General features: G+C 39.7%; 1 protein-coding gene across 1 annotated transcript in view; it reads right to left on the bottom strand.

The window, feature by feature from the left end:
* The window catches only part of ADAMTS12 (ADAM metallopeptidase with thrombospondin type 1 motif 12), a 229,634-nt gene that overhangs the window by 69,106 nt on the left and 142,402 nt on the right, over positions 1-18,126 (bottom strand). Inside the window, exons 7-9 of the mRNA XM_070743485.1 lie at positions 14,112-14,261; positions 11,500-11,643; positions 8,508-8,652 (exon numbers count right to left, since the gene is read on the bottom strand). Coding sequence (XP_070599586.1) covers positions 8,508-8,652; positions 11,500-11,643; positions 14,112-14,261 — 439 coding nt within the window. The remainder of the gene's footprint in view (positions 1-8,507; positions 8,653-11,499; positions 11,644-14,111; positions 14,262-18,126) is intronic.

Genomic DNA, 18,126 nt, shown 5'->3' with positions numbered 1-18,126 from the left:
TTAATCAATTAATTAATTAACTTAATTAATTAACTTACTTAAATTTATCTTGTCTTCAACGTAGACATCAAGATCAGGGGTGGGTTACACTTACCTTCCCTACCAGTTTGCATCGCGATGGAAGTGTACCCCCATCATGTGGTGCAAAACACCTGGAAATTACCCTCTGCGCATGCGTAGGAGCCGTTGCGCATGTGCAGAGGGTCTTTTTTCCAAGTCACAGAGACTGGAGGACTAGTATGGGAACATGGACCACGAGTGATCAATGCCGGTTTGGCAAGCGGCGGCAAATTTCTGCTACTGGTTCTAAAACACTGGCCCGAACCGGCAGCAACCCACCACTGACTGAGATACTAGATTCCTCCATGTCCTTTTTTTTTGCATATAGTGGTTGAAAAGAACTCTGGACCACAAATGATAAAATTTTAAAGAAGCAGAAATGAAGGCCATTACAATTTGGCTTGCCTTAAGGGCAAAGTATCAGTGTGTGATCTAGCTGCCTAATAGTTTGGTGCGAAATGAAGAAGTAGTTATTTTTATGAAAGTTTAAAAAAATGGTAAACTGTTTAATGTCCAGTTCTTACAATTTCTTCTTCAGAGCTTACAAAACTTTCGCCAGACCCATCCTCGAATACAGCTCATCTGTTTGGAACCCCTATCGCATCTCATACATTAACACCCTTGAAACAGAATACCCTACGAAACTAGACTTACAATCCTGGGTCTTAGAACTACGATGCCTTAAACATGATCTAAGTATTGCCCACAAGATCATATGTTGCAATGTCCTGCCTGTCAAAGACTACTTCAGCTTCAACCACCACAACACAAGAGCACACAACAGATTCAAGCTTAACATTAACCGCTCCAAACTTGACTGTAAAAAATATGACTTTAGTAATCGGGTTGTTGAAGCGTGGAACTCATTACCGGACTCCGTAGTATCATCCCCTAACCCCCAACATTTTACCCTTAGACTATCCACAGTTGACCTCTCCAGATTCCTAAGAGGTCAGTAAGGGGCATACATAAGCGCATGAGTGCCTTCCGTCCCCTGTCCTATAGTCTCTCCTATATCTCATATTTCTTCTCTACTATATCCTCTATAACCTTCATTGTGTATTGTGTATTGGACAAAATAAATAAATAAATGAATGAATGAATGAATGAATGAATGAATAAATAAATAAATAAATAAATAAATAAATAAATAAATAAATAAATAGCTGACACAGGTCTCAGCTAATTGTAGTGTAATAATCTAGCATGGATAGACCTCATCTCTACTGAAATAAGAAAAAATAGCAAAGAATTGTTACTAGCTTATTTCAATTGGTATCAATCACTTTTCTAATAAATGTTATATGCATATTACATGCATATATACAAAACATCTTGATAATAGAAATTGCTGATCACCTGTCAGCAATTTCTACTATTAAGATGTTTTGTTTTCCACCATGCGCAGAAATGTTAAGAATTCTTTGCTCATTGTACAGCCGTTGTTTATTTGTTGTTTATTTAGTTCTAATACTTTGCTAAGCCCTTGAGGAAATTGCTTTCTACCTTCACTAATCTGCTATGCTGATTTATTAAGCACCTTTCATACCATTTCCTGTATATTCTAAAGTAGCCTCAGATTTTAGAACTGTGTGAATAAATCATGCGTAATAATACCGTTAATAAATATGTCTTCCACTGGGTTTTAATTTTGGCTCTAATGATTTCCCATTATTGCAGAACAGCACAGAAAAATCTTTTGTAGGAAGCAGATTACAATAAATGGCAAACAAGTTTTCCTGATTGAGTCACCCTTGCCATTTCCCAGTTAGACTACTGCAATGTTCCCCAGTGAATTCTGGCAGCTGAAGTCTTCACATGTTAATATTGATGAGGCTTAAGTTGCTATAATTAACTTCAAATAGAACTGCTCTTGAAGACCAGCCAGAAATTTCAGTGGTTTTGGTTCTAATCATACTACATCACTACTATTGGAACTACCCTGGAGACTACTATATTTGTGTTCTGCCGGCTTCTAATACAGGTGTTAACCTGATCCTATGCAGCTTCTGCTCTGGCAATCTCACGCTACTCACCAGATCCTACAAAACTTTTGCCAGACCCATCCTTGAATACAGTTCATCTGTCTGGAATCCATACCTCATCTCGGACATCAACACCCTTGAAAATGTCCAAAGATACTTCACCAGAAGAGCCCTTCACTCCTCCACTCATAATAGAATACTCTACGAAAGCAGACTATCAATCCTAGGTCTAGAAAGCTTAGAACTATGACGCCTAAAACATGATCTAAGTATTGCCCACAAGATCATATGCTGCAACGTTCTACCTGTCAATGACTACTTCAGCTTCAATCGCAACAACACAAGAGCACGCAACAGATTCAAACTTAATATTAACCGCTCCAAACTTGACTGTAAAAAAAAAAGCCTTCAGCAACCGAGTTGTCGAAGCGTGGAACTCATTACCTGACTCAGTACTGTCAACCCCTAACCCCAAACATTTTTCCCTTAGACTATCCACGATTGACCTCTCCAGGTTCCTTAGAGGTCAGTAAGGGGCGTGCATAAGTGCACCAGTGTGCCTTCTGTCCCCTGTCCAATTGTCTCTCCTTATCTCATTTATCTTTTCTTCCTTTCAAATATGTTCACCTATACTTTTATATCTTTTCTTGTATTCTTTTTTTTACTTATATTATTACATATCTTTCTCTTCAATGTGTATTATGTATTGGACAAAATAAATAAATAAAATAAATAAATAAACCTCCGATGAAAAGGAAATTGGTTCAAAATAGACACACACACTCAGTAGAAGTCCAGTCAATGTTTTTTATCTCAACAAAAGAAAAGCAAAACTCCCTTTTAGAATTCAAAGGGATTTCTTGTATAAACAAGGCAGTAATGAATTACAGTCCGATAACAAGGCAAGCAATAAATCAGCAATAAACCAGTACTGTGCAGTTCGGCACAAATACCGTTTGTTCCAGACGTGGCAAAAACTTACAAGGATTTCTTTTCTCAAACTCCGATCAGATAATCTCCACACTGCTAAGCCCGCACGCTGCCAATTTAACAGCTGCTATAATTACGTGAGCCCCACCCAACCACAGGTGGATTCTCTATCGACTGTAATATTTCTTCAATTGGTCTCTTCTATGCATAACTCTGCGCATGCATGGGTCTAGCAATTCCTCATCCGAATCTACCGAAGACAATGGAGATTGGCTTCCTGGACTGTCTGCCAAACCCCCCTCTTCCAAGTCACCCCCACCTTCTTCTTCTTCCGAGGAAACTTCACTGCCTGACTCTGTCGGCAATAAAACAGGCCTATGACATGTTGATGTTTCCCCTGCATCCACCTCCACATTCCTTGGGGCAGGAGCTGGGCCAGAGCCAATCACAACAATTTGTAAGCTCAATTCAGGTTTGTTACAGCCTGGTTGCTATCATCAAAGTCCTATATGGCTAAAGACCTTCATTGGCTGCCGATCAGTTTCCGGTCACAATTCAAAGTATTGGTAATGACCTTTAAAGCCCTACATGACATTGGACCAGAATACCTCTGGAACCGCCTTCTACTGCACGAATCCCAGCGGCCAATAAGGTCCCACAGAGTTGGCCTTCTCCGGGTCCCGTTGACCAAACAATGTCGTTTGGCGGGCCCCAGGGGAAGAGCCTTCCCTGGCCCTCTGGAATCAACTCCCTCCAGAGATTAGAACCGCCCCCACCCTCCTTGTCTTTCGCAAATTACTCAAGACCCACCTATATTGCCAGGCATGGGGGAACTGAGACATCCTCCCCCAGGCTTTTATATTTTATGTTTGGTATGTATGTGTTGTATGGTTTTAATTGTTGGGGTTTTATATATGTTTTATTTTTAATATTAGATTTGTTTCACTGTTATATTGTTTCTATTATTGTTGTGAGCTGCCCCAAGTCTTCGGAGAGGGGCGGCATACAAATCTAATAAATAAATAAATAATAATAATAATAATAATAATAATAATAATAATAATAATAATATCTAAGAGAGCATCTTTTCCAAATAGTCTCTGTCTACCTAATCCAGATGTTCAAATAGCACTTAATAATGGCTCCCACCATCAGGAGATGTGGTTGGAGAGACCCAACATTGGCATTTGGGGGGCAGACCCTCTCCTAAGACAAGAATGGCCACCATTCTCTTCCCTTTGATTCCCATAAGACCTTTGGGGATCATCTCAAGAGCCAGAGGCATCCTCTTGTGTAGAGATATACGTGTGGGCACGTGTTTACAGTTGTGAAGGGCAAGAGAGTAATGTTATGGATGAGAGCAAGAGTTGTAATCAAGACAATGGCTATTGTATTTTTCAGAATATAAGATTATTATTATTATTTATTAGATTTGTATGCTGCCCCTCTCCGAGAACTCGGAGCGGCTTATTCCTCCCTAAAAGAGGCTGAAAATTTGGGGGCGTCTTATACATAGAAACTTTGGAAAGGGTACAGAAAAGAGCAACGAAAATGATAAGAGGACCAGAAACAAAGACATACAAAGAGTGGTTGCTGGAACTGGGCATGGATAGTCTAGTGAAAAGAAGGGCCAGGGACGACATGATAGCAGTATACAGATTTATTTATTTATTCAATTTTTATTTATTTATTCAATTTTTATGCCGCCCTTCTCCTTAGACTCAGGGCGGCTTACAACATGTTAGCAACAGCACTTTTTAACAGAGCCACCATATTTGCCCCCACAATCCGGGTCCTCATTTTACCCACCTCGGAAGGATGGAAGGCTGAGTCAACATTGAGCCGGTGATGAGATTTGAACCGCTGACCTACAGATCTACAGTCAGCTTCAGTGGCCTGCAATACAGCACTCTACTTGCTGCGCCACCCCACCCCAGATACTTTAGGGGTTGCCATGTAGAGCAGGGGGTCACACTATTTTCCAGAGCACCACAGGATCAGACAAGGAACAATGGATGGAAGCTGACCAAGGAGAGATTCAACGTGGAAATAAGGAAGAACTTCCTGACGGTCAGAGCGATCAACTAGTGGAACGGCCTGCCAGCGGAGGTTGTGAACACCCAACTCTGGACATTTTCAAGAGGAGATTGGACTGCCATCTGGCTGGGGAGGTGTAGGATTTCCTGCTTTAGCAGGGGGTTGACTTGATGACCTGCAGGGTTCCTTTCAACTTTTATAAAATGAATAAATAAATACTCCGAATGTAACTTTTTCCAAGCTTTTTTTTCCAGAGCTAACTAGGTGCTAACTATCTTCACGGGTTCTTACTTCCTTCAATGAAGGTTTCTTCCTGCCCTTAGTCTTTGCAGGCTTGTTTTCATTCCTACTTCCTTCCAAGAAGTTTTTTTTTCCAGCCCTAAACAGGAGATAAAATAATGTGCTGAAACTGAACAAACTAAGAATGCTAGCCAGATGAATACCTGGTGTTCTGTCGGGCTCTCTGGTAGACTCCTCTCACAAATTCACAGGAACAAATTTCAGACACACACACGTTTGAAAATTCAAAACAATGTTCTTTATAATGAAAATTCACTTAAACCAAGCCCTCTTTTAGTATAGCAAAGAGCACTCATCTCCAAACAAACTGGTAATTTGTACAAGTCCCTTATCAGTTCTGTGATACTTAGCTTGCAGCTGTGAGGCAATTCACAGTCCTTCTTTCACAAAGTGAAACACACTTTGCTCTGGTTTTGTTTCAAAGCAGGGAAAAATCAGCACACAAAAGATCCAAGTCAGCAAAGCAGTCACGAAACACAACGATCAGATAATCCTCCACAATGGCCAAAACCACAGGCTGCTCTTTATAGCAGCCTCACTAATTACCACAGCCCCATCCAACCACAGGTGGCCTCATTTTCTTTGATAATAATCTCTCAGTTGTTGTTGCCTATGCATCGCTCTCCACACACGTGGCTGTATCATTAACTCTTGTTCTGAATCCAAGGAGGAGCTAGATAATTGATCTCCTTCTGAGCTGTCTGCCAGACTCTCCTCCTCCCTGTCACTCATGTCTTCTTGGTCAGAGGAGCCTTCATCAGCAGATTCCACCGGGGGCAAAACATGCCTGCAGCATGTGGATGTCTCCCCCACATCCACAGTCCTTGGGCAGGAGCTGGGCCAGAGCTAACCACAACACCTGGTAGGTAGATTTCCCCCCCTTATTTTCCTCCTTCAAAACTAAGGTGCGTCTTATACTCCGAAAACTACAGTAGATAAAAGAAATATGAATCTGGGACAAAAATGTAATTGGATTAAGTGGCTCAGATATGACACTCTCTGGTTTTCATAAAGATAAAAGACAAATGAAGGAAGAACATTCAGACTTGGAAGATTATGTTACAATAACCTTTTAATAAAGTAATATTAACATTTCTACCTCTCATTTATAACTCTGGTGACCTAGTCTTCTTTGAAGGGCTGACATCGGTACGTAATGATGGTATATTTTTCTTACTATTTTAACAGTAGGATTTTTGAATGTCATAACTTTTAATGGAGATTTTGAAATGTAATTTTATTTTATTGCTCTTTCATTACCTGCAAAGACATTTCGTACAGCTGGAGTTTGTGAGGAAATAAGGCAGTAGCTAAAAGGCACAAAGAAACAGATAATGTAATTGTCGCAGCCAATTTTGTACTGCAGTCTGTGACATCAAGCAAATGCTTTCTATGACTTGAGGACAGCAGTTCAAGTCAGTAGGTGTAATGGGAAAATCCCGTGTCTTGGCTATCAGTTCAAGCCTCAATGTCACATTTGGAGCTGAAAGCACCAAAAAACTGTAGGAAGAAAACAAATGTCTTCTTTTTTCATTTTTTCCCATGTGCCCTTTTAAAAGATTATCTGAAAATATTGCTGGGAAAGGATTTTCAAACATTTTCTTATATCATTGTTTGACATGCTGGTTAAATAGTTCGGATTTGAACGAAATCAGACTCAATCTGGACATATATAATCTAACATGTGAAAAAGTAGAAATATAGATAGAAACATAGAAGACTGACGGCAGAAAAAGACCTCATGGTCCATCTAATCTGCCCTTATACTATTTTCTGTATTTTATCTTACAATGGATATATGTTTAACCCAGGCATGTTTAAATTCAGTTTCTGTGGATTTACCAACCACGTCCGCTGGAAGTTTGTTCCAAGGATCTACCACTCTTTCAGTAAAATAATATTTTCTCACGTTGCTTTTGATCTTTCCCCCAACTAACTTCAGATTGTGTCCCCTTGTTCTTGTGTTCACTTTCCTATTAAAAACACTTCCCTCCTGAACCTTATTTAACCCTTTGACATATTTAAATGTTTTGATCATGTTCCCCCTTTTCCTTCTGTCCTCCAGACTATACAGATTGAGTTCATTCAGTCTTTCCTGATACGTTTTATGCTTAAGACCTTCCACCATTCTTGTAGCCCGTCTTTGGACCCGTTCAATTTTGTCAATATCTTTTTGTAGGTGAGGTTTTGTAGGTGTATTTCAGTAAAATAATATTTTCTCAAGTTGCTTTTGATCTTTCCCCCAACTAACTTCAGATTGTGTCCCCTTGTTCTTGTGTTCACTTTCCTATTAAAAACACTTCCCTCCAGAACTGAACACAGTATTCCAAATGTGGTCTCACCAGTGCTCTATATAAGGGATAACCCTTGACTTTCAACAGTTCATTTAGTGATGCAGTATTCCACGTGTGGCCTTACCAAGGCCTTATAAAATGATATTAACACTTTGTGTGATCTTGATTCTATCCTTCTGTTAATGCAGCCTAGAACTGTGTTGGCTTTTTTGGCAGCTGCACCATTGGTTCATTTTCTTTAAGCATTAAGCATGGTTGGGCTGGTTGTTTTGAAACTGCTACCTCTGCCTTTTTAACTTTGCAACTGCTCCATTTTTAATTTTGTTTTGATTCAATACAGTGGTACCTCTACCTACAAACGCCTCAACTTACGAACTTTTCTAGACAAGAACCAGGTGTTTAAGATTTTTTTTGCCTCTTCTCAAGAACCATTTTCCACTTACAAACCAAAGCCTCCAAAACTGTAACTGGAAAAGGCAGGGAGAAGCCTCTGTGGGGCCTCTCTAGGAATCTCCTGGGAGGAAACAGAACTGGAAAAGGCGGGGAGAAGCCTCCGTGGGCCCTCTCTAGGAATCTCCTGGGAAGAAACAGTCTTCCTGTGGTTTCCCCAATTGCACACATTATTTGCTTTTAAATTGGAAAAATTGCTTCTTCTTACAAACTTTTCTACTTAAGAACCTGGTCATGGAACAAATTAAGTTTGTAAGTAGAGGTACCACTGTGCTTTGTTTTTAACTTCACTTTTTAAATATAATTGTATGGTTTTATTGTGAACCAGAGTCATGCAGGTGAGAGATACAGCTGTAGAAATTTGCTAAATCAATAATGTAAGAATAAAATATGATCATTCCTGTTTTGTTTTAAGTGACAATCCCCATCAATATTGGGTCCATGAACTTACGTCCACTTTATCGCAGAATGTTGCATTGGGTCCATATTGTAACTGACACTGGTGATGAACATCATAAATGACTCCAGGTGCAATGAATGGTAGCTTTAGATCTTTCTTCTTGGGGACATCATCCAGGCAAAAGCCCCATCCATGGCTGCAGTGGAAATCTAGGATTAATTCTTCACAAATTATGAGGGCAGAAAGGAGCATTCTGTATTATTGTGGGGCAACTACAATAAAATATCATCATATTTCAAGGAAGGACAGAAATACCAACCACTCCTTAACTTCTATGTCAACCACTAACTTGGTTCCTTCTAAATGCTTTGTGTTACAAGCCACACATCTACTAGATAGTGGAGACTAAAGAAGTACAGTGGTATCTCTACCTAAGAACGCCTCTACTTGAGAACTTTTCTAGATAAAAACCAGTTGTTCAAGATTTTTTTTGCCTCTTTTCAAGAAACATTTTCCACTTACAAACCTGACCTCCGAAACTGTAACTGGAAAAGGCAGGGTGAAGCCACCATGGGGCCTCTTTAGGAATCTCCTGGGAGGAAAAGGGCTGGAAAAGGTGGGGAGAAGCCTCCGTGGGGCCTCTCTAGGAATCTCCTGGGAGGAAACAGAGCCTCCACCCTCCCTGTGGTTTCCCCAATCGCACACACTATTTGCTTTTACATTGATTCCTATGGGGAAAATTGTTTCTTCTTACAAACTTTTCTACTTAAGAACTTCGTCATGGAACGAATTAAGTTTGTAAGTGGTACCACTGTAGTTGACTGACTGGTCACCAGTGAGGAAAAAGGTGACTCTCTAGTTGCAATAAAAATAATAAAATGGAGAAATTGATGATGGAGGAATCCTTTCCAAGCCAGACTATCCATGATGGCTCTTGTGATGCCTTACTGACTGCAAAAATATTATATGTAACTGTGTGTAGGAGGTGAAGATACTGTTCTCTTCAGTGCTGGTCAGGCAACAGCTTCATTAGAGCATCCTGTTTTGATCCGTTCATTTTCTAATAAGCTAATGAGATGATTCAGATCATGATGATTTCAGAGGCAAGGCATATGAAAAAAAAGTTGATCTTGGAATAAATTTGTTTAAAGCAGAAGATGAAAACTCCAAGCCCTCTTTTATGGCCTCCTTTATTGTCCAACTTCTTTGCTCAAGAACCGAGTTGCTCGTTCCAATTATGATCCCTAAATCAGGATTACCTGTAGTGAATTACAGTATATTCAAGATAATACAGAACATATATTATCCAACCATAACTGAGACAATATAAAGCAGTGGTTCTCAACCTGGGGTTCAGGACCCCTTTGGGTGTTAGGAATGAAAGCTTCCATTCTGGCACCTTGGAACATATTTTTACAATCCAACCAATCAGGCATTTACAGTGGGAATGTCCCTCTGACCTTTCTGCCAATCAACTTAAAGCTCTGTTGGAAGAATTGGCGCTAGACTTATGGTTGGGGGTCACAAATATGTGCCTTCATCATAGCAAGATATGTATATGTGTGTATGTATGTGTGTGTATGTATGTATATATATATCAAGACCTAAAATGGTCACCTAACATCAAAAACATCATCAAAAAAGCACAACAAAGAATGTTCTTTCTGCGCCAGCTCAGGAAGCTCAAACTGCCCAAGGAGCTGCTGATTCAGTTCTACAGAGGAATCATTGAGTCTGTCATCTGCACCTCTATAACTGTCTGGTTTGGTGCTGCAACCCAACAGGACCGACACAGACTTCAGAGGATAATCAGAATTGCAGAAAAAACAATTGCTGCCAATCTGCCTTCCATTGAGGACCTGTATACTGCACGAGTCAAAAAGAGGGCGGGTAAAATATTTACTGACCCCTCACATCCTGGACACAAATTGTTTCAACTCCTACCCTCAAAACGTCGCTACAGAGCACTGCACACCAAGACAACTAGACACAAGAACAGTTTTTCCCCAAATGCCATCACTCTACTAAACAAATAATTCCCTCAACACTGTCAGACTTTCTACTAAATCTGCACTTCTATTCTACTAGTTTTTCTCATCATTCCTATCACCCATTTCCTCCCATGTTGACTGTATGACTGTAACTTGTTGCATATATCCTAAGATTTTTATTATTATTGCTTCTTCATTGCTTATTTGACCCCTATGACAATCATTAAGTGTTGTACCACATGATTCTTGACAAATGTATATTTTATTTTATGTACGTTGAGAGCATATGCACCAAGACAAATTCCTTGTGTGTCCAATCACACTTGGCCAATAAAAATTCTATTCTATTCTATTCTATTCTATATGTGTGTATACATATATGTGTGTATGTGTGTATATATGTGTGTATATGTGTGTGTGTGTATGTATGTATGTATGCATGTATGTATGTATGTATGTATGTATGTATGTATGTAGATTGTTCTGAGTTCGGGTTTTGCCCTGTGTATGTATGTATGTATACCATTTGTGACCAGCTTTTACATGCTTAATACACCTTAGTTAATTTATATGACAAATGTGGCAACCTTGTTTATTCCTTTCCCTAATAGTATCAAACTGAATATAGACACCACCGCTTATGGATTGTAATTTTAGTAGTATTGACAATGCATAATTGATAGACTGGATTTTATCATGGATTTTATCTGTTATTTATCATTTTATCCTACAACTTTTGATTGTGTATTCACTAAGTGTTTTTATTTGTTTTGGTCTATGACTGTAATAATAAATTTGAATTTGAATTTGAACATGAGGAGCTGTATTAAGGGGTAACAGCATTAGAAAGGTTGAGAACCCCTGAAAACCCGACTTGACTACTGTCATGTTATGGTATAACTCTAGAAAAATCCCTACTGGCTCCTAAAATTATACTTGTAGATCCAACTTCACCCATTTGCAAGCCTATAGCCCAGTACACGTGTACCAAGGTAGCTGAAAGATGCTTAGAGAAATTTTGCTCCATTTTTCAAATTGTCACTTTGACTCACTCGAGGAAACGGGTGATGTATTCCTTGCTGCATCGCGACCAGGTGAGTGGTGTGGGGTCGTATTGGAGCTGCCGAGACATAATGTATGGCCTTCTTCCCACTGGCTCACAGTCATTTTCTTTTCCATCATGCTGCATGCTAAAACTGAAGGGAAGGAAACCCAAGGAATCAATAAATTTCACAAACAAAGTTCTGCCACAGAATCTTACAAGGACAGGACAGCTTATCTATCTATCTATCTATCTATCTATCTATCTATCTATCTATCTATCTATCTATCTATCTATCTATCTATCTATCTACAGTATCTATCTATCTATCTATCTATCTATCTATCAATCTATCTATCTATCTATCATCTGTTTGCCTGTCTGTCTGCCCATTTATTTATTTATTATAGTGTCAGGCCGAAGCCATCGGTTGATTTGGAGACTTTGGCCTGTCACATATTAGAATGTAGAACGTATTAGTGCTGTGGGAATTTGGGAGGAGCTGTCCCATGAGGGTTGTAGAGTGTAGCCATAACAAATTCCTTCTAGAGTCTCAAGGTCATCCTTTGTTCAGCACCTGCCCGGAAGTTGATGGGAGGATCAGACATGTTGGCACAACCAGACTGGGCCATGTGATGAACTTGTGGGTATGGACATAAGGGAATTAACTTTTAACTGGGTGGAGAAACCTACGGGACTTCAGATTCGGTTTTCTCCCTGTTGTGCTAATAAATTGGAACTTGGAGGAAGGCCATGCCTTCGACTCTGATTTAATTTTGGATGGTATTTGGAACCCTGATATATAATTTTCTTATGTATGTTGTACACTGAAAATGGCATTTAATTTTGTTGTATGAACTGCAATGACAATAAAGTAATTTATTTGCCGCACACAGGCGATTTTCTTAAGTTGATCCTAAATAGCCTAAAGAAGGAATAGCCTGTTGGAGGTTGTTGGAAGTTGCAATTCATTTGGTTAGCCTGTTTGCATTTTTAAAAAGAAAATAATACTTGAATTTCAAAGAATGGATGAAGAGAGTTGTGTAAACAGTAAAAACTTGGTTTTAAAACATTTTGGTTGCCATTAGTAGATTACATTAAAGGCAATTCATAATGGCAAACAATTTCTAAATTAAAAAGTAGGATGTGCAAATATTGGAATGATTCAAAGAACCTCTTAACATCCTTTACGGATGATACAGCACTAAAGAAAGGCTGACATTTTATTTATAAGGATACGAAGGGAACATATACACTCAGTGTAATCCTGGTCTACTGTTTGAAATAAAAGCTGCATTTCCTACACTTTTGTTAAATCTGGGTACACCAGGCTGGGCACGTAGTTTAATCAGCTTTATTAAGCAATAACTGGAACGGCAGCAGGTAAACACTAACAGGCTTGACAACAAAAGACCGGCACTCTATTTATACAATTCTACAGTGTGGGCGTGGCTTTGACAGCCATTTTAAATTGGCAGCAGCCGCTGATATCCAATCAATGGCTGGTATTCAAATGGCCGCTGTTAACCAATCAGCAGTTCCACCGGCAGAAATGAAGGTGCGTGTGCAGCTCTAGCTGATCGTCGGCTGTCACTTCCTGGATTACTGGTCTCAGATCAGCTCTTCTTTTTTCCTCTGCTGCTGCTGCTGCTGCATTTGCGTTCCTTGATTTTTTCCTCTTTCCTCCTTCCTGGCCTTGGACGAGCTTCCCTCTTTTGTGCCCGGCTACCCTCCAGCCTCACATGGCCAACTCCTGCCTGAGGTGCAAGCAGAAGGCGTGGGTGGAAGCATTTATGCTTCTGGCAGCACCTGTCCGCCTAGCTACCCAGCCTGAGGCAGGGAGTGACCCAGGAAGAAGAGCGTGGGAAACAAAGCAAATTGTCACCCCAGCGAGCGACACTGGTAAGGTTGTAAGTCAAGGACTTAGCAGTCCACTTGAACGATGATGATCATTCAAGCCACTCTCACCTGGTCACATGGCCGGCAAGCCACTCCTACCCAGTCACTAGACTATTAAGCCAAACTCACAAAATTAGCCACACCCACAGTGTGGCAGTAAAAATTTTGGCTGCCCGTTACTGTATTTGTATTTTGTATTTGTATTTATTAGATTTGTATGCCGCCCCTCTCCGAAGACTCGGGGCAGCTAACAACAATATAAAAAGACAATGTAAACAAATGTAATATTAAAAACAATCTAAAAAACCTCAATTTAAAGAACCACTCATACATACAAGCATACCATGTATAAATTCTATAAGCCTAGGGGGAAGGGAAATTTCAATTCCCCCATGCCTGACGACAGAGGTGGGTTTTAAGGAGCTTGCGAAAGACAAGGAGGGTGGGGGCAACTCTGATATCTGGGGGGAGCTGGTTCCAGAGGGTCGGGGCTACCACAGAGAAGGCTCTTCTCCTGGGTCCCGCCAAACGACATTGTTTAGTCGACGGAACCCGGAGAAGGCCAACTCTGTGGGACCTAACCGGTCGCTGGGATTCGTGCGGCAGAAGGCGGTCCCGGAGATATTCTGGTCCGATGCCATGAAGGGCTTTACTGGCTGTAAAGTACTGTGAAGTGGTATGCATACGTCTAAATGCTAAATGCCACCAGCAACTTATCCTTACCTGTGTCCAAGTTCGTGGGCAATCGTGAAGGCCAAAGGTAGGCCAGAATCTTCATTGATGTTACAGCTCCGATGTGGTTGACACATTCCCGAGAGATGGGACAACCCTAATGTTTCACAAGGTTGGTTCATGCTAGCACAAAGATCTTTTCTGTGATCACAGCAAAAAAAGTTTGATGTTAAAAAAAGACAAAGCAAAACCCTGTATATTCAAGGCAGGTCCATAGTCAAAATATAGGGTCACTGTTTTTAATGCTCTTAACTAAAGTATACATTGGCTGGTGCAAACATCACTTTTGGGGATCTACCAAGATTCATATTTTATCAGAAATTTGTTTGTTTGTTTGTTTATTTATTTATTTATTTAGTTAGTTAGTTAGTTAGTTAGTCCAATACATAATACACATTGAAGAGAACGATATGTAATAATATAAGTAAAGAAAAGAATAGAAGAAAAGATATAAAAGTAGAGGTGAACATATTTGAAAGGAAGAAAAGATAAATGAGATAAGGAGAGACAATTGGACAGGGGACGGAAGGCACACTGGTGCACATATGCATGCCCCTTACTGACCTCTAAGGAACCTGGAGAGGTCAATCGTGGATAGTCTAAGGGAAAAATGTTTGGGGTTAGGGGTTGACACTACTGAGTCAGGTAATGAGTTTCACGCTTCGACAACTCGGTTGCTGAAGTCATATTTTTTACAGTCAAGTTTGGAGTGGTTAATATTAAGTTTGAATCTGTTGCGTGCTCTTGTGTTGTTGCGCTTGAAGCTGAAGTAGTCATTGACAGGTAGAACGTTGCAGCATATGATCTTGTGGGCAATACTTAGATCGTGTTTTAGGCGACGTAGTTCTAAGCTTTCTAGACTAGAGGTTCAAACTCCAGAGTTCTTGGCTTTGCATTTCCTCCTTTGGGTAACCACATTCTTTTTATATATCCCCCAAATAATAGAAACAAGGAGAAGGGGTTAACATTTAAAAAAAATGTTAACAATAATTACATAGATGCTCTTGTTTGTTTATTATGCATAACAGAATAACAGAGTTGGAAGGAATCTTGGAGGTCTTCTAGTTCAACCTCCTGTTCAAGCAGGGAACCCTATATCAGTGATGGTGAACCTATTAGGTTCGTAAGATGAGGTATTACTGTATTATTTTACTGAAAGAGTAGTAGATCCTTGGAACAAACTTCCAGCAGACGTGGTTGGTAAATCCACAGTAACTGAATGTAAACATGCCTGGGATAAACATATATGCATCCTAAGATAAAATACAGGAAGTAGTATAAGGGCAGACTAGATGGACCATGAGGTCTTTTTCTGCTGTCAATCTTCTATGTTTCTATATTTCTTTCATTCATTCTGTCTTTCTTTCTTTCTTGATTTGATTCCTATTTATTTATTTATTTATTTATTTATTTATTTATTTATTTATTTATTTATTTATTTATTTATTTATTTATTTATTTATTTATTTATTTATTTATTTATTTATTTATTTATTTATTTATTTATTTATTTATTTATTAATTATTTGGATTTGTATGCCGCCCCTCTCCGAAAACTCGGGGCGGCTCACAACAAGTGAAAAGACAATCCAATACATGATCCAATTAATTAAAATATAAATTTAAGAAAAACCCCTATACTAACATACACACACACAAGCATACCATATATAAATTCAACCACCAAATTCAGCCACCCTTCTCTGTAGATTCAGGGCACCTTACAAGCAGGTCATCTATTCCAATGCCCTGCCCAAACAGGAAACTCTATACCAGTGATGGCGAACCTATGGCATGGGTGCCACAGATGGCACGCGGAGCCATATCTGCTGGCATGCGAGCCATTGCCCTAGCTCAGCTCCAACATGCATGTGTGTGCCAGACAGCTGATTTTTGATTCACACAGAGGCTCTGGGAGGGAATTTTTGGCTTCCAGAGAGCCTCCAGGGAGGGAGGGCATAGAAGATTGATGGCAAAAAAAGACCTCATGGTCCATCTAGTCTGCCCTTATACTATTTCCTGCATTTTATCTTAGGATGGAAATATGTTTATCCCAGGCGTGTTTAAATTCAGTTACTGTGGATTTACCAACCACTTCTGCTGGAAGTTTGTTCCAAGGATCTACTACTCTTTCAGTAAAATAATATTTTCTCATGTTGCTTCTGATCTTTCCTCAGCTAACCTCAGATTGTGTCCCCTTGTTCTTGTGTTCACTTTCCTATTAAAAACACTTCCCTCCTGAACCTTATTTAACCCTTTAACATATTTAATTGTTTTGATCATGTCCCCCCTTTCCCTTCTGTCCTCCAGACTATACAGATTGAGTTCATTAAGGGAAAACACGAGCCTACTGGGCCCACCAGAAGTTCGGAAACAGGCCATTCCAAGCCTCCAGGGGGCGGGAGAAGCTGTTTTTGTCCTCCTCAGGCATTGAATTATGGGTGTCGGCACTCGCCCATGTGTGATAGCACGCACCCATGTTCTTTCGGGATCTGAGGAAAAAATGGTTCGTCATCACTGCCCTATATGATTTCAGGCAAATGGTTGTCCAATCTCTTTATAAAAATGTCCAGTGTTGGAGCACCCACAAAGTCTGGAGGTAAGTCATTCCATTGATTAATTGTTATTAATTGCCATGAAATTTCTTGTTAGTCCTAGGTTGGTTCGCTCCTTGATGAGTTGCCCTAAATGAACTTTTTTAAACAAATGTCCTTATACATCTGTTACAGCTTTGTTCCCTGCAGTCAGTATTATCCATGGTCTTAAAGCCCACTGCAACAATATCACCAAAAAAGCTTCTAGAGTTGTTAACCTGATCCTACGCAGCTTCTGCTCAGGCAATCTCACACTACTCACAAGAACCTACAAAACTTTTGCCAGACCCATCCTAGACTACTGCCCAATCTGTCTGGAACCCATACCACATCTCAGACATCAACACCCTTGAAAATGTCCCAAGATATTTCACCAGAAGAGCCCTTCACTCCTCCACTCGAAACAGAATATCCTACGAAAATAGACTTAACAATCCTGGGCCTAGAAAGCCTAGAACTATGGCGCCTAAAACACGATTTGAGTATTGCCCACAAGATCATATGCTGCAACATCCTACTGGTCAATGACTACTTCAGCTTCAACCGCAATAACACAAGAGCACGCAACAGATTCAAACTTAATACGACCCGCTCCAAACTTGACTGTAAAAAATACAATTTCAACAATCGAGTTATCGAAGTGTGGAACTCATTACTGGACTCAATTGTGTCAACCCCTAACCCCCAACATTTCTCTCTTAGACTCTCCGCGATTGACCTCTCCAGGTTCCTAAGAGGCCAGTAAGGGGCGTACATAAGTGCACTGGTGTGGCTTTCATTCCCTGTCCAATTGTCTTTCCTTTCTTTCACCTATCATATATATTCTCTTCCTTTCATATATCCTCTCCTCTAAGTTCACTTTCACCCTTATATATATTACCACATGTCTATTTTTCTTCCTATGTATTTGTGTATTGGGCAAATGAATGAATAAAATAAAAATATACATTTTTTATTCCCATTCTATGTAATCCTTACCATAAACTGTGTTCAGGAGCTGAATTATAACTTCCTAAATTAGAAAGGAGGCATTACAGCATGTGGCATCATCTGTTTACAAAATGCAAAGTGAATCCCAGATTTCAGGTCATTATAGCAGTATTGAAAAATACGCAATTATTGTTAACAAGCATTGTTGTGGGAAAAGTCACAAGCAAGACAGCATTGTGATTACTGTAGCCAAACAACACTGATAATTATGAACAAAAAAAAAATGTGCTTCTGTATTTATGTATCTGGGAAAGAGTTTTGAAGGACGGTAGTTGTTTTCCAAAAGCATTTCCCTTTCATTTTATGTCTTTTAGTAGATTAGGCTCTAATTAGGTTTGCTAAGATTTTGGAATATAATTTGATGCAAAGTTAGGCAGTATGATCCAGAAATTACCAGAGGCATGAATGTAAATGTTCCCCAC

This window comes from Erythrolamprus reginae, chromosome 2 (genome assembly GCF_031021105.1).
Source record: "Erythrolamprus reginae isolate rEryReg1 chromosome 2, rEryReg1.hap1, whole genome shotgun sequence".
Lineage (NCBI taxonomy): Eukaryota > Metazoa > Chordata > Lepidosauria > Squamata > Dipsadidae > Erythrolamprus > Erythrolamprus reginae.
Note: the sequence above shows the minus strand (reverse complement) of the source record. Positions and strands in the feature narration are given on the sequence as shown.